The sequence below is a fragment of the Borostomias antarcticus genome (genome assembly GCF_949987555.1).
Source record: "Borostomias antarcticus genome assembly, chromosome: 11".
NCBI lineage: Eukaryota > Metazoa > Chordata > Actinopteri > Stomiiformes > Stomiidae > Borostomias > Borostomias antarcticus.
Window position 1 is genome coordinate 25,110,604 of NC_140244.1, and position 22,500 is coordinate 25,133,103.

Below are 22,500 nucleotides of genomic sequence, written 5' to 3' on the forward strand. Positions count from 1 at the left end.
GGGAGAGAGAGAAAGGGAGAGAGAGAGAGGGAGAGATAGAGAGAGAGAGGGAGAGAGACAGACAGAGAAAGGGAGAGAGAGAGAGGGAGAGAGAGAGAGAGAGAGAGAGAGAGAAAGAGGGAGAGAGACAGAGAGAGGGAGAGAGACAGAGAGAGGGAGAGAGAGGGAGAGAGACAGAGAAAGGGAGAGAGAGAGAGGGACTAGCTGGTTAAACATCAACATACTATAAAAAACAGTATGCAGTCAGGCGAGAGCTTAAGATGGCTGCGAACCCCCACCTACAGGGAGTCAACATACCTTAAGAGACCCAGTGTCCCTGCTGATCACACTAATTAAAAACCTACACTCTGGTTTGAGTACCAAAACCACCCTCACCCCCCATACACACACACACACACACACACGTAAATCTAGCCAGGAACCGACCGCCATACTGATAAACTGAGAATAAAACAGCTGTAACTGCCGGGAGAAAACTGAGAGAATCTAAACAGTGTGAGCACTTGAGGAAAGTGTGCCTTGGCTAACCTCGCCCTGGGCCTCACAGGTTTGTGTAAGACCGAGTAGTGGCTGCTCTTCAACCGGGTCCTTAATACTTCTCTACTTCACAACGAAGTCCTCCAGAATCTCTCTCTCTCTCTCTCTCTCGCTCCCTCTCCGAGCCGTCTCTCCCTGGTGAACGGACCCTCCCTTCAGGCTAAAGCTAGAACAAAACAAGATGCAGACATTGTTTCTGTATGTGGATATGCGTGGACCTAATGACTAGCTCCTATCAAAGGTAGGCTGGGGCGTGTCAGCTTACGATCCTTACCTGGCTGGAACAAGGCCTCCATTGTTACCTGGGGGGGAGAGGGAGGGGGGGGGGACCCTGGTACAGCCCTCCCCTAAAAATCCCGAAAGGGGTTCAGGAGTGTGGAAGCAAAGACTACTACTACTGTCTTATGGACTCACAATGGAGTGGACTGAGCTGAGCATGGAGTTGAGCCTCAAACACAAACACACACACTCCCTCTCTCTGAAGACTCAGACTGATAGGTACTAGGTTCTGGTTGAGGTACTAGGTTCTGGTGGTACTTGTTTCTGGTGGTACTATGTTCTGGTTGAGGTACTAGGTTCTGGTGGTACTAGGCTCTGGTTGAGGTACTAGTTTCTGGTGGTACTAGGTTCTGGTTGAGGTACTAGGTTCTGGTGGTACTATGTTCTGGTTGAGGTACTAGGTTCTGGTGGTACTAGGCTCTGGTTGAAGTACTAGGTTCCTGGTGGTACTAGGTTCTGGTTGAGGTACTAGGTTCTGGTGGTACTAGGTTCTGGTTGAAGTACTAGGTTCTGGTGGAGGCCCCTGTTCTGTGTCACGTCACTAGGGGGTTGTGTTAATACATTACATCCCTGTCAGTCAAACTGTTGGCTACAGGCCAGATGACACCACCCTGCTCCATCTCACTGGGTCACCAGGTGTTCCAGTTACCAATAACCCTAAAGCATCACCTCAAGGTGATCACCAAAAGGTTCGAATCGATTCAAAGGGCGCTAAGACTCCTTGGACAGGACATGTACATTTACAAACATGGCATGTTTACCTACTTGACTGACACTTTCTTGCACACCTTGGCATGTTTGCGCAACCTAGGCATGCTAAGGAACCTACCTACCTAGTAGTACTACTACAGAGGGTCCGGGGTGGGCTACAGTGCCAGGAGAGAGGGCTATCCCAGGGGGCCCGGCGGGGGCCGTGGCAAGCTGCCCGGCCTGGGAACGAGGAAGAGGAAGGTAGCGGGGGGGAGGACTGTAATCGGAGTGTGTGATAATGAGAGAGCTGTCCGGTGGTGGTCACACAGGCAGCTCTCACCTGGAGGGAGAGGGGGTAATGAGAGGTGTCCAGTTGTGGTCAATTAGACAGCTCTCCCCTGGCTAGGGACAGGATGGGGAGACAGGGGAACGGGGAGAGGGAGACAGGGAAAGGCAGAGGGAGTTAAGAAGTGTTCAGTGGCGTTAAGATGTGGTCTCACGGAAAAATCTCTGGGGGACAGGAGCGGGAGGAGTAGGGGGGGGGGGGGGTTGAAGGGGAGGGGGTGAAGGGGAGGGGGGGGGTTGCAGCGAGGAGGGGTTGCAACGAGAGAGGAGGGTAGGAGTGGGATGTGAGAGAGAGGAGTAGAGATGGAGTCAGGAGTGGTGTTGAAAGGCGGTCATCTATAGACGGCATGCTGGTGTTTCATCTCACCTGGAAGAGATGTGTGTGTGTGTGTGTGTGGTGGGGGGTTGTGATCAAGGGGATGTTTTTGTTGTAAGGCAGCATGTCAGATAGAGAAAGGGGGAACTAAAGAGGATGATGGAGAGAGGCAGAGAGAGGGAACGAGAGGGATTGCATAGAGAGAAAGAGAATGTGTGAGAATGTGTGGGAAGCCAACAGTGAGATGTAAACCAGTAGTTAGAGACAGCTATCATTAGCAGAGCAGGTTGAGGATACCTTGGAGCCTCTTAAGTCTTTCGCTGATCACTAAGTGTGTTTTAAACACTGAGGACTATGTGTTCTCCTGGTGCTGGTCCCTGTCATCTCTGGTGGCCCTCAAACCAGCTGTGACTGCTAGGGGAACTAGCACTCAGGGACTAGGTTGACACTTCTGAACATTCCTTCTCTCCATCCTCTTAGTGAAAATGTTTACTTTGCAAGCAGATAGCAGCTTCTGGGAAGACGATTGTCTTCCAACGTTTCTCGACACCGTGTTCTATTTGTTTATGATCCGCGGAGCCTAACAACATTCATGTCGTGGTTCTTAACCTTAATGCTGAGAAGCTTGTCCATGTTCCTCAAGGCTGGACTACAGCAATACACTGTTCGTTGGGATCCCTGGCAAGATGAGCAAAGACACGTCTAAAAGACGTCTTTTAGATGTATTTTTTGTCTTTTTCGGACGTCCAAAGACATCCAATTAGGAGCCAGAATGAATGTTTTTTTTTAACGTTCAGATATTGAACCTGTTCTGCACGTCCACAGACGTCTTAGAGGGGTCCAAGCCAGACGTTTGAATATTGAGGGGTCATATTATTGAGACATGATCTGAACGTCTCCCTGACGTTGCGTGTTTGCTGGGGAGCCCCCAGTACATCCAGGATCCTGGCGAGTGTGGTAATATACCCTATCACCCCTATCCTGACATGTATTCATTCAACCTTTATTTATACTCGAGAGTACAGAGGTTTCCCTCATTTACAGTGACGATGAGTGGGGTAAAAGTAACGGTAACATGGTAACATGATCACATACATTTGACATATTTGCACTGGCTCCTTTTCTCCTACAGGACTGAATTCAAAACCCTTCTCGTCACTTTCAGATGCACATGGTAATGCACCTTTAAACTCCTCACTCCACTAAACCTTTCCTGCAATCTTCAATGTGGAAGCAGCCTTTTTTTTCACACCCCCAGGACTAGGCTCTGGTCTATGGGAGACCAGGCCCTTTGCTCAGCTGCACCCCCCCCCACCTTCGGAATGCCCTCCCTGAAAATCTGAGGGCACCAGACTGGGTTCTTTTAAGACTGAGCTAAAGACCTACTTATTTAGGAAAGCCTTTTGTATGTAATGTGTCCTCTTTCTTAATGACAAATTATTGTTTCAACACATTGAGATTGTTTCACAATTAAAAGTGCTTTATAAATAAAATGATTATTTTAAGTGAATGGAGCACTGATGCAGCATTTAGTGTAAGGAGCAGCACAGCCTTATTCTCAATACATCCCTGATCCTGTAGCGCCACCTGTTGGTAAGAGTACAGGACAACAGACAAAGAGCAAGGAATAATGCCAAAATCTTGTATAAGTCTCATAAAATGCTCCTCCCCATCATGCCCTGCTGGAGGCTCTATCTGATCGAATGACAAGATGTGAAAATATGTGCTTCTCTTCACTGACACTGCATTTTTTTTAGATAATCTGTGTGTGCCGGCTTTCAGATTCAATCCAGTACAAACACACCTGACTGGCCAATCTATCCATGAGCCTGAAAATGCTTCTAATACTATGAAAGCACAAGATTATAAACTAGTAATCTGCATTCCTTACTATGTTCACTACAGCCAACATAGCTTTCAGAGAGAATCCAAATATTCGGGATTACCAAACATCCCTCCTTGATCTGACATTGATTAAAGCCCATGCCACTAAATATTTTAACCCTGAAAATAGTGACATTTCGAATATTAATTGAATTTTCCCTATAATACTAGAAAGTGCAGTTTCAGCAAGTGTTGCAGTGAGGAATTTTTTAGATTTTAGATATTTTTTTAAATATTATTAAATATTTGTTAGATATTTTTTTAAATGTTGCCGGTGACGTGGTCGTATTAAAAGGGTTGACTGATGATAGGGCAACCTGTCAAGCTTGTTGTGTATGCAATAACTACATTCACCAAACAAAATTACACTTGAATCTGTATTTTCAATTTTTATTTTACAAGAATTCCACAGTTGCCGCTCTTCATTTAGAAGCTCCTGTAAGGAGAAACAGAACAGAACATAAGTCACACTGGAACAAGACGAACACTGTACATCACTATAAAAACCTGAGCATTTCCAGCCTTCCGTTAGCTTGAAAGAGTCTGGCCACTCTGTCCTCTCATTATCAAGGTGTTTTCGCCCACAGAACTGCCGCCAACATTGTTTTCTGTTTATCACACCATTCTGTCAACTCAGGAGACTGTAGTCAGGGTTTTTCCTGCATAGAGAATTACGAGGAAGCCGCCTCCGTCAAATTTCGTGACGCCTCCAGCTCTCGACAAAAAAAACACCAAGACCTGCCACCCTGCCCACATTTTGCGTAGTAGGTACTCATTTTTTGTTTCCCATTGATTTAAGCTCTGGTTTTTGCCATGTCTCTCCTATGATGTTTTTAGCCTCTCTTACTCTGAAAATGTAATTCTATGTAATTTATTGCTTTATAAATGTTCTTAGACAAACATACTCCAGGAGCTTGCTCGATAGCCTTGTTGAGAGGGGTCAGGGAAGAATTTTTACAGCTCACTTATCTGGCCCCCGGGTGATACTGCTTTTTTGCTTCCCTCTGGAATATGTAGGGGTGGGTCGTATGCCCACCTCCCTTGTTCTCTGTAAAGTGCATTGTGTTGCCTCTGGGTATGAAATGTGCTGTACTAATAAAGCTTTGATTGATTGATGGTTATAGAACAGAATGCTCTCTATGGGAGTGTGGAGCCTCTTCTCCATCCATTGACAAAACCCCAGGTCTACTGTGTAGCCTACAGTACATGTTTGGCCTGACAACCTACATTATAGTCACAGAGCCTTGATATGCCCTCACAAATGTTCTAGGCTGTTTGCTATTTAGAAATAAATAAACACAACGAAGTCAGATTGTGTAGGCTAATAGTTAGGCAGACAAGCTAACAAAGCACACAGTGCATAGATATAGAAAAAAATCCTAGGGGGAAACACTATCAATCCTGAAGTCGTCCATGTTGTAAGATTGATCCATCCATCTACATTCAGTACCTCCAACATGGCCGACTTCCTGATTGATGACGAGCTGTGAAAACTCTATAGAACCATTGGTAAAAGAAAACACTGTGAAATGTTCCAGATAGGGTCCTGAGCTTTGCACCCATCTACGAAAGAAACAGTTCATGAAACTAGATGACAGGACCCTGACTTGAGCCCAGGCCAGCCTGGTTCTTACTTGGACACGATGCCGTCAGTCTTGGCCAACCTCAGGAGAGAGTCGTCAGCCTCGCCCTGTGGAGTGAACACACACAATATGAATAGAGTCGATCCATTAAGAAGCTCCTGACGGTGTGAATATGCACATGGAGGTTTTGTTCCCAGTAAACAGGACAGGTGGAATAGAAGATGCATTACAGGTCAGCTAGTCTGCAGCTGATTACACAATACTGGTGGGGTTGGCCATGCTGTGCCCCACTTCACCAGGCACAAGTGAGGTCTGGACACTTGTGAGGGTGTGTGTAGCCCAGGGTTTCCGTTAGCCGGTAATTACCGGTTTTTGTCCGGAAAAACCCGTTGAAGTCCGATATATTAAAATCTCTCCGGTCATAATGTCCGGACAAAATAATTACCCCTAATTGTATTAGGCCTACAATAGGCTAAAATTAAATTTCCATATATTATGATTATATTAATAATAGGCCAATTCATTTTGTACATGTTGCCTAACCTCTTGCACTTTTAAATAAAAATGTTATATATCTAGACATGCATTGTGGCATTTCTTTATTTAGCCCAGCCCGCCTATCAGTTGTTTCTCAACAGTTATGTCCTCCTCATCCTCATAGCCTACTGTGATGTCCGTGGTTATAATGACGCTGTTTTATTGATAAAAAGGGTAAAACTGGAAAGAGAAATTGTTTAACACATATTAGGCTACTGTCGCGAATCCCAAACCAATTAGCCTACATCCTCAAATCCGATTCATGCAATTGAAATAAACATTCATGTTCTAGCCTAGAGTCGCAATTCAAAGGTGACTATTTTTGTGGCTGTGCAATTAGCCTACATATAGGCCTAGCGCATGGAATCATGACAGCCTATCACACGGATGCGAAATAAGACAATAAATGGCATATATAAGCTACACAGCGGCCAATCACCGCGACAAACACCTATAATAGGCATATTATATTATAATGACCGGAATTTCTCCAGTTTGTCCGGAAAAGTCTAATCTTCCCGGACACATTGACCGGTACCAATTTTCTCTAACGGAAACCCTGGTGTAGCCTATAACTTAGAAAAGGTCAAGGTGCTAGACATGGAGAAGGAAACCTACCATTCTACGGATGGCACCGCAGATGGCATAGGTCTTGGACTGGCCATTGAAGCGACCGGTTGCCTTGTCAACCTAAAACAGGATGAAAATCAGGAACGGGGTGAAAAACAGGATTGCTGGTGTATCAGAGCACAGAGACGGCTATATCCACAATACTAAAATATGTTCAAGTTAATATTAGATGTTGTTTGGATCAATACTGGAGATGAGCAGCTCTCGACTCCCTACTCGAGAGTTGTTTACGTTGGCATCACCCTCAGACCGGGAAAGATTCCTCTGTTCCACTCCAGACAGTTGGGTGTGTGACTGGCCAGTAGTTCAAACCTCACTCCAAACACTGACGCCAAGTTACGTCATCTAGATCCTCACCTCAGCAATATTGATCTGGATGGATGCATGGTCCTTGGCTCCAATAATCCTGTTGCTAGCAGAGCTGGATAACACAACAGCACAACATTGAATAATTGGTTGAGCAAGGTAACAACTATGTCTCGTCAATTTAAATATATTTAATACAATTTCACCAGGTGCACTTACACTAAAAGACCAAACATACAATACAACAGTAACTGGCTTAAAAAGACAACCACTCACCATTTGCGAGGGACGTAGAGGTCCACGAATTCACCAGCGTCGTTCTGCATTTTAGATTCACGTTAGAGGAGATCTCCAGTGATCTGTAAATAACAGAGGAAAAACTAAACCAGGAGTTAAAGCAAGACGAACTAGCTAATGAAAATAACTCATATTGGCAGGGTTACTAAGATAAACATGGTTTGGTTCAACTTGAACTAAACGGCACTTATTTTACCTAACGTTGGCTAGTCCATCTAGCTAGCACTAACGTTACCCGGGATAAAACTAGCCCGGGCTAGCTGATAAAACTAGCCTGGGCTAGCTGATAAAACTAGCCTGGGCTAGCTGATAAAACTAGCCTGGGCTAGCTGACGATAGCGCACTAGCAAACCGGGCCAAACCACAATTATACAAGGAAAACGCTGTCACGTGTGTTAAGGACTTCAGCCGATTTGATTCTGCATGATGAATGGACCAAAGGTTGGCAGAGTTTTGCATCCATTATACAACATGAGAAAGGGCAGCAGGCTAGCTAGTGTGAGCTAATGTTAGCTAGCTCTCCGGTGTGAAGCAGGTCTACCGACTCTCCGGTGTGAGCGAGCCTACCGCCTCTCTACCGACTCTCTCCCATGTGGCCAGCAGCTCCGCGAGACATACCATCACGATTTACATCATTTAAAAGCCCACAACTCGCTCAAACCGAGCGTTAACTTAGCCGTGAAGTTATCCGAGATGTTATGTCCGTTTAACGACCCGAAACGCGTATATATTTAACCTGGAAAATGAATAATTTTGCATTTAGAAAACAGACCGAATGTTTCCCGTACCGTTTATCACAAATGGCTGACAAGAAAGGAAGTGCGGAGAAATACCCGGAAATACAAACCAGGAGGTTAAAGAACTACTTCCTTCGACACGGTAAGGGATTTTATTTATTAATCAAAATATTTCGTGAATGCAAGGAAACTGAATATACATACAAAGCGAATACAGATAAAATGCAATACAAATATAAAGTAAATAAAATACTTAATTATAAGCAAAAAGAAGGCGCATACCAGGGGATATAGGGAGCCAAAGCGTAAAACTACGTATTCTCTATGCTTTTCCAAGTTGCAGCGTTATAGTTATAGCCTGCTGGGGTTTGTGAGTGAGACGCGAGACACCCCCGCCTAGACGACTCAGATTACCAGATTAGCGTTCTTTACAGTAATAATTTCTTCAATTCAAAATTAAGCATTGTACAACGGTAAATTCTGGTTCTTGATTGTGATTGGCTGGAAGCCGTGTTACAATACTTTTTATACAACGGTTAGTTGTGGTTCTTGATTCTGATTGGCTGGAAGCCGTGTTAAAATACTTTGTAACACACACCTGGGACCATATCATTCCATTTTCAGTATTAATGCGCCTCCCATTTGATCCAATGCATTGTAGTTGTTGTTATTGCTTGGCAACCCTTTTGTTAGGGGAACTATTTTGCTCGGTGGAATTGAGGGAATGATGCTTCGTTTTGAATAAATGTAAATATTTTACATTGCTGTGTGTTTATTTTCCACTAATAGCTGTAGTAACCGTTGTATAAAATCAATAAACCACTCGAGGCCGTGTGTTATAGTGATTTTATAACAGCTAGGGGGCGTTGTTAGGCACGACGCAAAGCGGAGTAACACGCCTCGAGTGGTTTATTGCTTTTATACAACGGTTACTACAGCTATTAGTGGAAAATAAACACACAGCAATGTCAAATATTTACATTTATTCAAAACGAAGCATCATTCCCTCAATTCCGCCGAGCAAAATAGTTCCCCTAACAAAAGGGTTGCCAAGCAACAACAACAACTACAATGCATTGGATCAAATGGGAGGCGCATTAATACTGAAAATGGAATGATATGGTCCCAGGTGTGTGTTACAAAGTATCAGAATCAAGAACCAGAACTAACCGTTGTATAAATTCTAAATAAAGGTCTCGTAGGCATTGAACCGCTAGTATTTTGCGGGTGGTCATTTATCCACGTGAGAATTGTAAAGTGTGGCATGTGACAGTGTAAGCGTGAGAAGAGGCTGAGATGCGTGTGTCTCAGCCCTGCAATACATCCATGGTGTGTATCAAATGTATTAAGCAGAGGTCAGAGGTGAGTCAGAGGTCTGAGCAGGAGCCGAAAGATGACCACTGTGATTGGTCATTTTTAGGTGATCTATGAGTTTGAGCTATAGCCCATAGCTATCTTAGTGGATACTATAGGCCTAATATCAATTTCACGCAAAACAGCGTCACGCAAAAACAGCAAGCAGAAAATAATGTAGGATGAACTTAAACTGTATTCAATGTTTAGCCTACAGACCTCACCAACAAGTAGACATTTCAAATCATAACCCAAACAAGAGTAGACACTTCAAATAGCCCAATAAATTGAATGGGTTTATGTCACCAATCCTGATGTGTAGGCTAATCATTGAACAACAGCCTAGGAATTGGTTTGTCCGTGTGTGAGTCAGTGATCAAACATCAAAATAGGAACTGGATATGGGATATGTTTGGATTACTGGGATATGTTTGGATTACTGGGATATGTTTGGATTACTGGAAAAAAAATGGAAAGAGGAATTTAGGAAGATGAGAGGCCCGTCTGTGGACGACCTGATGATGTGGTGAACCAAGTAATATGGCCGGCTTTATCTATGCATATAGAACACTGCTGGATGTGTAAAATGTAGTGATGTATGATTAACATACATTCATGAACACACAATATTTGTTGGGTGACATGAAAGAAGTTTAGAGTCGATTAGATTAGATTGCCTTTATAGTCCACAATGTGAAAATGTATTTTGCTCATTGACGTACAAAACACAATTGTATTTAGGTTGCACCTTTCAAAAACCTGCACAATATGTCCATCAAAGAAACACAATGTGCAGTTATACAAAGTCTACAACACCCTTTACAAAATAAATCACATGTAGAATTGAGAATAGTCAGACAATAGTTTCTTAGTACACCCCTAGTACATTACATCCTAATTTCTGTTTGAACATTGTTATTATATTTAACATTATGCTATCATCTGTGTCTTATTAAAGACTTAAAAAACAGATAACAAATAATATAGGAGGGCTAATGAAAAACAAAATGCTAGAAACCCCCCAAAAATCCACACCTTGCACTGACAAACAAAATAAAACAATGTACTAGTATTTTTGTAGTACTTAATTTCTGGAGGGAAATTGCACCATTACAGCATCAAAAGACAACAAAGTAAATGTGATAAAACAATAACCAACATGGTATACATTGTACTACATACATTTAGTTGCCTAGAGTAACTCTCATAACCTTTCTAAAGTAAGGTAGATCAACTCTGATAATCTTTTTAAGAAAAAGTATACTTCCAAGTCTTAGTATAATGAAGTCTCTAAATAAGAGATACCATTTCATTTCTTTAAAGGAAACATAAATACAGTTAATGCATATTATTAATATAAACTAATACATACAAATATATATTAATTGAGCCTACTTCTGTTACATGGAACAACAATGCTGTCTACTTTCCTGATTCAGGAAATATACAAAACCTTTAACATTGTGTTAGTGCATATTACAATCACGTTCTATGCCATGAAGAAATAGCTATTAAATCGAATATCTAATTTTATGCTTCTCTTTTCTGAGTGTCACACAAGTGCTACTTTTATGCTTGTCTTTTCTGAGCGTCACACAAGTGCAGCCGATAGTAATACTCTGACGACACTTGCAGAACTCATTGTCCCTGATTCTGTTGTACACAAATATATCCGTTGTAATGTTCATGACTCCCATTCCCTTTACTGCACAGCCCTGACACACAGCATGAGTGAGTTCCACTGGGTCTCTGTTCAGATCGGTATCAACTCTGTAACAAAGTGAAACATGATATGAATGAATGATCAACAGATTAACAACCTATGCTACTGATGAATGTGCTCACGTTGCTGGTAACAGTCAACACACCTATAAATACTGTACAGCCATATATCTGTGGACCTACAGTACTCTGTAAGCCTTATACAGTATAGTACCCAGATAGCAAGCGGATCTGGGCCATATACAGGGCAGATCTGGCCCTTGTGGTTTAGTTCTGACCCATATATGGCCCAGATCCGCTTGCTATCTGGGTACCGCTATCCTGTACATACTGTATAACAAATAAAGATCCATGTTCGCAACAGGAAATAACAGTTATATTAGCATATCCACAAGCACAAGTAGTGCAGATAAACTTACTTTATACAACGGTTAGTTCTGGTTCTTGATTCTGATTGGCCGGAAGCCGTGTTAAAATACTTTGTAACACACACCTGGGGCCGCATATCATTCCATTTTCAGTATTAATGCACCTCCCATTTGATCCAATGCATTGTAGTTGTTGTTGTTGCTTGGCAACCCTTTTGTTAGGGGAACTATTTTGCTCGGCGGAATTGAGGGAATGATGCTTCGTTTTGAATAAATGTTCATATTTTACATTGCTGTGTGTTTATTTTACACTAATAGCTGTAGTAACCGTTGTATAAAAGCAATAAACCACTCGAGGCCGTGTGTTATAGTGATTTTATAACAGCTAGGGGGGTTTAGGCACGACACGAAGCGGAGTGCCTAAAACCCCCCTAGCTGTTATAAAATCACTATAACACACGGCCTCGAGTGGTTTATTGCTAAATTAAAAGCCTGTGAACTCCTGACCTGACAAATCTGGGAATGTTTGACTTTATCAATCAATTTATCCATCTTACTGGGGCCGGCTCTAGGACAGGGGTGTAGGGTTCACCTCGGTGTCTGCTAACCCAAAAAGTTGAGTACCCTAGAACTGGCCCTGTATGAGAAGGCAAGCACAGAGGACACACTCACGTGTAGTTCCAGGGGGACAGAGAAACGCAGCCGATGTGTTCATGCTTCTTAGGGTTGTGAGGTGGTGGGTAGGGTCCGCCGTGATAGTCACACATCAACCCACAGTCTGGGGTCGTTGTTACGGGGCTTCCCAGCGATTCATGGATCCCCACACACAGCAGCACAACCTGAGGTCACACAATACAGAAGTCGGTCAGATCATCTTCACAAACACACACGCACGCACACACACACACACACATTTTTGATCCCTGGGGGAAATTGCATGGTTACAGCATCAAAATAAAGTATGTCAAATGTAGATGGTGACACAGAGAGAGAGAGAGAGAGAGAGAGAGAGAGAGAGAGAGAAAGAGTGAGTGAGACGGAGAGAAAAAGAGAATACTCCAAACATTCCTAGGCCTCCTCCATCAGCCCCTCACCGCAGGTACTCACCAGAATGGCTGGGAAGGCGTGGTTCCTCTCAAAGCTCATGTAGTTCATCATGGTGTATTCTTGGGCAGTATATTGTCCAAACGTATCCTGTCTGTGATGATCTGGGTTCAGAGCTTACCTGTCTTTTATAAGCACGCAGGCAGGCGACGACAGGGTGGTTTCTGAGCCAACAACCCACCTGCTAACCAACATATTTGCATCTGGGATGGAACATCGGGTCAGCAAAGGAATGTACAAGCAGCTGTTATTGTTTACATATGTATTTACTAATGTTCTGTTATTGTTTACAGATGTATTTACTAATGTTCTGTTATTGTTTACATATATATTTATTAATTATCTTTTATTGTTTACATATGTATTTATTAATTATCTTTTACTGTTTACATATGTATTTATTAATTATCTTTTATTGTTTACATATGTATTTATTAATTATCTTTTATTGTTTACATATGTATTTATTAATTATCTTTTACTGTTTACATATGTATTTATTAATTATCTTTTATTTTTTACATATGTATTTACTAATGTTCTTGCAAAAAGTATCGGCATCATACACAGCAGTTTCATCAGTTTTCATACTTTATTATCACAGATATACAGGTTGAGCATCCGTTAGTTACTGTGCATGTCTATGGTAAATGGTAATGTCCAGTTGGGTCATCCCAGACCAGCCGTTTCCTTTAGAAGAGCTGGTCAGCAGAGAAATGCGTCCAAGAGGATTCCCTATTAGGCCTCAAGGCTGTGTAGCTATTTAAATATACACTATGTCTAGCTTGCTCGATCGCCTTGTTGAGAGGGGTCAGGGAAGAACTTTTACAGCTCACTTATCTGGCCCCCGGGTGATTACTGTTTTTTTGCTTCCCTCTGGAATATGTAGAGAGTGGGTCATATACCCTCCTCCCTTGTTCTCTGTGAAGCGCATTGTGTTGCCTCTGGGTATGAAATGCGCTATACAAATAAAGCTTTGATTGATTGATTGATTGATAGGGCCTAGGCCAGGGGTCTCAAACTCGCGGCCCGCGGGCCATTTGCGGCCCGCCACACCACTCCATCCGGCCCGTGACATGATGTCAGAAATATAATGTAATCCGGGCCGCAAAATAATTTCTTGTTAACCGCGCCGGCAGGCAGGCATATAATGCGAAATTCAAGTCGCTCAAACATGGGGCGAAATTATGTTATTGTGCGCAGCATGCGAGGTGAATGTTGCATACAGTCACAGGGGCAATCAATCCCCATGCGACTATGAACTATGAACGGAATGCAGCTCGCCACCGAGAGGCTGTTTTCATGGTTAACTAATGTTAGGAACACAGACGTTTCAAGAAATATGGACATTGCAGTATTTTTTGTGGAGTTCAATGTAAATTCTACCTGCCTGATATGCAAGAACAAAGTCACTATTCATTACTAAACATGGAGAACAGTGTCATAGGGAGACGAGAGGAAAAAACGAGCCACACAGCTAAGAGGGCTAAGGTCTCAGTCTTTCAAGATATGTCCAGCAAGAAATAGAGTAGTAGCCTACAAATGAATTCAAGTGTCTGGTAAGAAATGGAAACAAACTTGAACTTTAATAAATGCAAGTACAGGTACAGGGCAGGCTTACAGTAGTGATGCATCTTGCATTTACAAATGAAGCCTATTCAAGATAAAATAAAAGTAAGGAAAAAAGATTTGCAGCACTAACTGTTAACATAGAAATGAATGGAAACCGGTTTGAATTTGTATGATGAAAACGTTAGTTATGGAATAGTCTTGCAACATTTAAAGACTGAGTTGTGAGTCTAGTTATGGAAAAGAAAAATGAAATTTTCTGAAATATTGCACTTTCTTATAGTTAGTAGTAGTTGAAGTTGACATTGAAGTGGCCCTCCTATGAGTTGACGATACCAGCAGTGGCCCCAAGCCAATTTGAGTTTGAGACCCCTGGCCTAGGCGAAAGGTTATCAGAGTTCACAGTAACTGAAACCACTTCACAAGCTGGTGTTATGGGAGCCGTCTCCATGGCGCGGACACAAGTCGCGAGGACGTCCTACTAAAACATTCGTGGACATAATCAAGATGGATGCAGGAGTGGAGACCACCGATGAGATCACCAGGTGTGTGGAGGACCGGGATAACCGGAGACAAAGATGGGAGGCCCATCTGTGGACGACCTGATGATGATTCAGCACTTTTATCCAAACGTAGGTAGTCAAGTGTACTGCTACTCGCCAGAACTCCAGAAAGTGCATCTTCTTTATAAACAAAGTGAAAATATCTTATTTCAAAAATAACTGTTATTTGATTTTGGCTGTTTCAACTTGTGCCTGTACTCTCAATTCAACCATATAGCACAGCATCAACGCGAAATAGACAAGTTGGTCACTTGTGGTCTACGGCCCCGTGCCATGTTTCAGAGTAAACAAACAAACAAACAAACAAACAAACCAACATAGGACAACCAGTGACTATCAAGTGACATGTTTGAGGAAACCCTCGGGATTCCGGCGGTATCGATTATGAATCAGCCTGATTGGTCGAGAGAACGGAATTCCCAAGTGGTCCATCCCTTATTTCCCTGTGCAGGCATATGTGTGGGCATCCCTTTTCCCCTCCCCCGCTCTTTGTCATTGTGTGGGCGTGAGCCATGCAGGGTGGTAATGTCTACTGTTTTGCATGTTCCACGAACTCGCCAGCATAAATATAGTCATAGCATATTGTTTGTTACACACGTGTGTGTGTGTGTGTGTGTGTGTGTGTGTGGCTTCGAGGATGACACTATTGTTACAGTTCCAGAGTGGCAGGAATCCCCTCCAACATCAGGTAGTCCCCCTCATCGCTAGGGTGATTTTCATTGTTTACAACTTGTTTATGGTTTATTTACAGAAGGTTTACACACCCAGTATAAGGAGATGGAGATAATAATAATAATAATAATAATAATAATAATAATACATTTTATTTGTAGAGCGATTTACATTCCGAGAAATCTCAAAGTGCTATAAAACAGAGGTTAAAAACAACAATGTAGTACATTCATCCAGGCTCCACACCCATTACACATCCAATACATCCACAACCAAGTCACATCCAACACATTAGCACAATAATAGATATTACAATAATAGAAATTATACAATAATAATAATACAATAATAATAATAACAACATGAAGCAAGCATTACATGGCACATAAAAGATGAAGATGACATGGGAGAACGGTCAACAGAAAGCTTTTGTGAAGAGGTGGGTTTTAAGGTCTTTCTTGAAAGTACCCACAGACTGAGGTGGTCGGGGGGGGGGGGGGGGGGGGGTTCCACAGCCTGGGAGCAGCAGTACCGAAGGCTCGCACACCCATGGTGTTTAGCTTGAACCCAGGGGGTTTGAGGAGGTTGGCAGTGGAGGAGCGGAGGGTGCGTGAGGAGTTCCTTGAGGTGGGGGGGCATTTCCATATATGCACTGGTGGGTGAGGAGGGAAACTTGAATTCAATTCAGATATGTCCCCCACAGGGACAGCTCCACACATGGGACTGTTGGACAGAGCTAACAGACTGTCCGCCATTAGGCCAAGAGGACTTCCCTGTGGTGAGACTGAGACACATAATGTAGGTATAGACTCACGAGTCTCAAGCAGGGATCGCTCCGGATGTTGCTAAAATAGATGAAGCTGTCTGTTCCAATGAGACCGCCAGGGCTGTTTATCTAGTCATGGTATGACACGTTTCTTTGTCATCAGTGGGGTGACACTCAACAATGACACATGTAAAACAAGCTGTGTGGTTGAGTCATATGTTCGGTCTACCAGCAGGAATGTGGAGATGGTGTTAGAGGAGCAGGGGTCCACTGGAAGGAAAGGGCAGCTTAGTTGTCTGATTTTTTATCAACCTAATTTATTAAATAATTCATAAATTATGTTTATAAATTACTTAATTTATTCTAATTCATGGAAATTAATAAACAAAATAGGCTACTATCCAGCTCAAGTCAGATAGCATTCAGCTTCCATCCCCATGCATCAGTGCTGAATTAACTTACAGTACTACATTATTAATTATTTAATTGGATAATGCATTATTATTTGTTATACAACGGTTAGTTCTGGTTCTTGATTCTGATTGGCTGGAAGCTGTGTTAAAATACTTTGTAACACACACCTGGGACCGCATATCATTCCATTTTCACTATTAATGCGCCTCCCATTTGATCCAATGCATTGTAGTTGTTGTTGCTTGGCAACCCTTTTGTTAGGGGAACTATTTTGCTCGGTGGAATTGAGGGAATGATGCTTCGTTTTGAATAAATGTTAATATTTTACATTGCTGTGTGTTTATTTTACACTAATAGCTGTAGTAACCGTTATATAAAAGCAATAAACCACTTGAGGCCGTGTGTTATAGTGATTTTATAACAGCTAGGGGGGTTTTAGTTTAGTTTTACTCTGCTTCGCGTCGTGCCTAACAACGCCCCCTAGCTGTTATAAAATCACTATAACACACGGCCTCTCATGGTTTATTCCTTAATTTTATAAGCCTACTGTTGTTGATCATTATCTTGGTTGCATCATTCTACCTGCAAGTGAGCAGGTAGAATGATGTGTAACTGTATATGGTTCATACAACAACAACAACAACAACTACTACTACTATTTTATAAGCCAGCATATTAAAAAGATATCATCACTGCTTTGTCTCCCTCTCTCTCTTACACACACACACACGCACGCACACACACACACTAACTATGGAAAATTAGTTGATGGTAACAAGGGCTTAAATACACTGTTCATTCGTGATAACTACCTGCTATGCCTTCATGTCCCAGTAGAGGGAGGGGGGGGGGGGGGGGGGGGCGTATGCTCTCACAGATGAAGATCTATGACACCTACAATCCAGTAGAATGAATGGTTATTAAGTTAGAAACCTACAAACAAAATGTAGTTAATGTTTTTAAGTCCTTAAGCCTGTATACCTACCAGAAGACTCCAGTCAACATGTATTATCTTAAAGAATTATCATGATAGGGAACATTATTTTTCTTTAATGGGAGAGAGATAAAGAGAGAGAGAGATGGAGAAAGAAAGGCAGAGAGAGAAAGAGGGAGAAACATTAGGGACCGTTCAAAATGTATGGGAGGGTTTCACTGGAGGAAAACAGGGGAGGGTTACTGTTTTTATTTGGAGTCCAGGGGAGGGTCATACAAATTTGAATAGAGCAAAATAAAATAGTTTCTTCAGCTTTTCAGAATTCAGCAAGCTGTTTTGTATGACCCGGTGAAATTAAATTAGGGTTGCAAAATTCCGGGAATATTCAAAGTTGGAAACTTTCCATGGGAATTAATGGGAATTAACAGGAATTTATGGGAATTAACAGGAATAAACTGGGAATTGGGGAAAAAAACTAACGCTGTCAATTGATTTAATCGAATTAATCACAATAATAGGCTGTGATTAATCATGATGAATCACGTTTAAAATACTAGTATTTACTTGTATTTTTGGGGGAGATAAAACAATTAGGCATAATCATATGTGATGTTAGAATAAAGAAATGCATGACAAAGTCAAGTGATTCGGAACTATCAAAATAACAGCTGTACAATATGTAAGCTACCCCATCAGCCAGGCTGGACCTGGCCTGGTTTTTTGTGCATGGCGACACACCAAAGACAGAAAAATGTCTGGTTGTCCCTTTGTCCGTGCCTCCGTCGGGTTGTTGACCTGCAGTTCTATGTTGCTACCACAAGAGGCAGTGTTTTTGTGTGTTTGGCTGTAAGCCAGTGCTCCTACCACAAGAGGCAGTGGTTTTTTGTGCATGGCTGTCATTACATCACTGCAATATGAGCACGACACAACTTTGGTTTTATCTAGCCTAAACGTCCATCTTTGGTTTTATCTATCCTAAACTTCCATCTGGAAGCTTGTCTTTTACTCACCTTGCATCGGTGGAAAGCAGGGGCATGCTGGGACCAAAAAACAGCCCTGGAGTCTGACCCAGCCACCTCTGTATATATACTGATCTATTTTCAGGGGGGGGGGGGGGCAGAATGTTTACTGCGTGCCAGACAAGCTAGCCTGGCGGCCACCGACCGTTATCGCCGGCAGCCGCTCTGTGATTCTCCAGAACCTAGACGGCCAGCCCGCCCCTGGTGGAAAGACACTTACATAAATGCAATATGTGCACACATCGCTTTTATCTTCACTTTCACCTGGAAACTCTTTTTTTACTCAACTTGCTTTGGGTGGAAAGACAGAGTAGCCTACATCCCTGCAATATGTGCACACAACTTCGGTTTGATCTAAACTTCCATCTGGAAGCTGTTTCAAACACATTTTCCGTTCATCTCACCGGGGGATGTCTCCTCAGTCGTGGTATCTCGGCGAGTGTTGAGTGTTTATCTAGCTGACTGAAAGGCATGCGGAACGCACAGATAACTTATCCTTACATCCTTTCAGTAATTCAGCCTGGTAAACACTCGCATTTAGAATTACGGGAAGAAGTTGGATTCAGATTTGGTAATATGAATATAAAGTTTCCAGATTAATCGCGTTAACGCTGACAGCCCTAATAAAAACCTCAAACGAGCCCTCGACAGTCGTCCTCTGTCCTCATAGCTGATTTGGGTGCTCTGTGGAGTGTTTAAGTGAGTTTGCTAGCCGTTCTGGTTCAGTTAGTGATAGTAACATTACAGTACATTGACATGTTAGTGATATTAACATTACAGAATGATGTCGGTTAGTAATGTTAACACAACAGATCAGTGATATCAGTTAGTGATATTAACATTATAGATTTACAGCCCATCAGTGATACTGTATTAACACTACAGATTGATATCAGTTATCAGCACTAAATGTGCTTCTATTCTAGACACTTATATGCCTGTTTAAACTAGAACAAAAATAGAAAACGATATGTTTTAAAAATATATTATATTTTAGATTCTGCAGTTGAAGAACAACAAACGGTCAAACATTGTTTCTCATCAGTACAAGAGTGTGGGCTCCAAGAGACTGACCCATAATGAAATAATGAATGTTACACATAGTGAAGGGCAGAGTGACTACTCCACCTCTTCAAATTACAAACAATTACAAACATTTTACAAATGAATAAGGGGGTTTATATGTAATGGGTCTGAACCATAAATATGCATGTATATATTTAGATCTTACTTTCTCTTATTAAGCACTCCTTCACCTTGCACTGCATGATCAATAAAACATGACTGTTTTCGACGGTGCCTCTATCCTTCCTTCACTTCACGCAATAGAAGTGCTTCACGTAACAATAGTTGCTGCTTTACACACACACACACACACACATAAGCAAACACACGTGCACACGCACGCCACAGTAGTTTCAGGCTTACACTTTGAAGTGAAAACACCAGGAAGTAGACCTGGGTTAAACTAAATCTGAAATCCTTTCCAATAATGTTTGAGTTTGCTTAACACAACGGAACCAATAGAATCCCTGAAGTGAATTACCTGACTATCTGGAGTTCCAGGAAGACTCCAGCAAAGATATCTGAATATTTAAAATGGATACATCTTAGATAATCACACTGGAACACTTTAGGGTGTCTGCTACATTGTCCCTATATTTGGTCAAAGTAAAAAAAAAAGTCACAATGCATAAAGGGCTGTGTGTTGTACTGAATAACATGAACCAAACATCCAACAGTCTTGCAGGAGAAAAAAAAAAAAGCCTGGTGTGTTTTGTGCTACACTGACTGAATAGATTGTCTCAACGCAGTGGTGGCGGTCCGGAGACGGATCAGGCACTTGTTTATTATACTTGTGAAAGAGGGGAGGAGCCATAGAGGGAGGGAGAGAATGGAGAGAAAGAGATGGAGAGGGAGACAGAGAGCTATAGGGTGAGAGGAGAGAGAGGGTGAGAGAGAGAGGGGCGTGTGACAAATCAAATGTAAATATGAGTTTGTTTGGGATGACCTTTATGACGAACCCCTATCCAGTGTCACTTTCTATCCACTGCTAAATGCTGTATGAAACAATGACAGTGGAGCTGATTGGTCTCACAGTGTTAAAAGGTTTTTAGCACGTCAATGGGTTTGTTATTATTTAGAGCATGTCCTTTTTTCTGTGTTTATATTACATTTCTACAGCTACATACTGTAGGAAAGCTGATCAGACAGACAGGCAGACACACAGACAGACAGGCAGACAGACAGACAGGCAGACAGAGACACAGTCAAACAAGACAGACAGGCATGCAGGCAAGCAGTAATATTAGGACACCTGCTAACATTAAAGCAGTCTGACAAACCGCACACTTTTCTATATGAAATGAAAATGAATAGTTTTGTTTACAGTATCTTTTCTGCAGTGTTTGGTAAAGAGAGAGCAGAAGTTCTTAAACCACAACATAGCACACTAGAAGCATAGACCCTAGTGAAAAAAACAGAGGATGCATAAACAACAACAGGAATAACAACAATAACAAAAATAAAGTGTTATGTTCTAAAGGCTTATGTCCCGCACGTGTGTTTGAGATTGTCAAAGTTCAGGTCAACCACCAGCATAAAACAAGGATGATGCATCAAAACATGAATGGAAGAGAGGGAATCAAATCAAACCATCAATATTCTCCCTTTATAGACAGACTGTGCTGACGAAAGCCACACAGATAAATTCACGGAATAAAAAATAAAGGCTTCAAAACATTTATATACCGGAAGACAGGCTATACAGTGGCACATAGGACAAGTAAACAAACACACACAAATATACACAAACAAACACAAAGAAACACACACAGAGGTGACACGGAAGGAAGTTAGACACAACGCACTACAATGTGCGTTAATCCATATGGTATTCAACTCTAATATAGAGCATGGTTTCATAAAGATTCTACATTTTTCCAGACCTGGGTTGAAATACTATTTGAAATAACTTCAATTACTCTTCTGTGCTTGACTATTTTTGTCTGGCACTATAGAAGCAATGGGCTGTTGCAAAAAAAATCAAACCCCGCCCACTTGACACGCCAGGCAGACCCAAGCAAACCAGAAAGTAATTGAAAGGATTTCAAACAGTATTTTGATTTCAGACAGTATTTCCATCTCCATCCAGGTCTCCATCTTTCATACACATCATGCAAGGTTTGGAAGATCGTCATCATCATAAGAATAAAAAACCATTGAAATACAGAAAAATGCAATAAAGTAAGAAAATATCACAGCATTTTCCTGAAACCATAGGAGGCAGAGAGCCAACTTAGAGACCGTCGGCAAACGGTATCTCCCACATTTGAATTGACAGTGTCGGTCATGTAATGCTGTTATAGAGATCAGATGATGAAAATTAAGTCAGATATTCAGGTGTGTGTGTGTGTATGTATGGACATATATATATATATATATATATATATACACACACACACACACACACACACACACACACATATATATATATAAATCATACACTGTGGTGCTATAGTGTGCACTGAGGATAGCATAGTGTGCTAGAATAGTACAGTACAGTAGACTACAGGTGTGAGGCTAAAAGGTAGTGCAAATGAAATTATTTGGTTATGAAGAAGAATATCCCTTTGTGTCATAATAAAATAGAATAAATAACATGAGAACAAAAGTGTCCATCTGTATAAGGTAGAGGAAATCCTGGGGATTTATTTGGTAGTAGATGAAAAGTGATGTCCCGTTCATTTCTTCAGAGGCTGCTGCCAGACAGACGCACAGCTCCACGTCTCCCCCTGGTGGGGATGGACATCTATTGTCTGTAGATGCGGTGATATAGACCGAGTGGAAAAAAGTCTATGGAGCCATGAATGGTC

General features: G+C 41.9%; 1 protein-coding gene across 3 annotated transcripts in view; it reads right to left on the reverse strand.

The window, feature by feature from the left end:
- Positions 1 to 4,425: 4,425 nt before the first annotated feature.
- rps21 (ribosomal protein S21) overlaps positions 4,426 to 22,500 on the reverse strand; it is a gene marked incomplete at its 3' end in the record, with an annotated part of 454,986 nt that continues 436,911 nt past the window's right edge. The window contains exons 1-6 of one of the 3 annotated variants that reach the window (XM_084445827.1): positions 8,193 to 8,215; positions 7,384 to 7,466; positions 7,159 to 7,222; positions 6,790 to 6,861; positions 5,686 to 5,741; positions 4,426 to 4,487 (exon numbers count right to left, since the gene is read on the reverse strand). In XM_084445827.1, the coding sequence (XP_084301953.1) occupies positions 4,478 to 4,487; positions 5,686 to 5,741; positions 6,790 to 6,861; positions 7,159 to 7,222; positions 7,384 to 7,433 (252 nt within the window). In that variant the 5' untranslated portion in view covers positions 7,434 to 7,466; positions 8,193 to 8,215. Of the gene's footprint in view, positions 4,488 to 5,681; positions 5,742 to 6,789; positions 6,862 to 7,158; positions 7,223 to 7,383; positions 7,467 to 8,192; positions 8,216 to 22,500 lie in introns of those variants that run through there. The other 2 variants (XM_084445828.1, XM_084445829.1) reach the window with 2 other exon arrangements.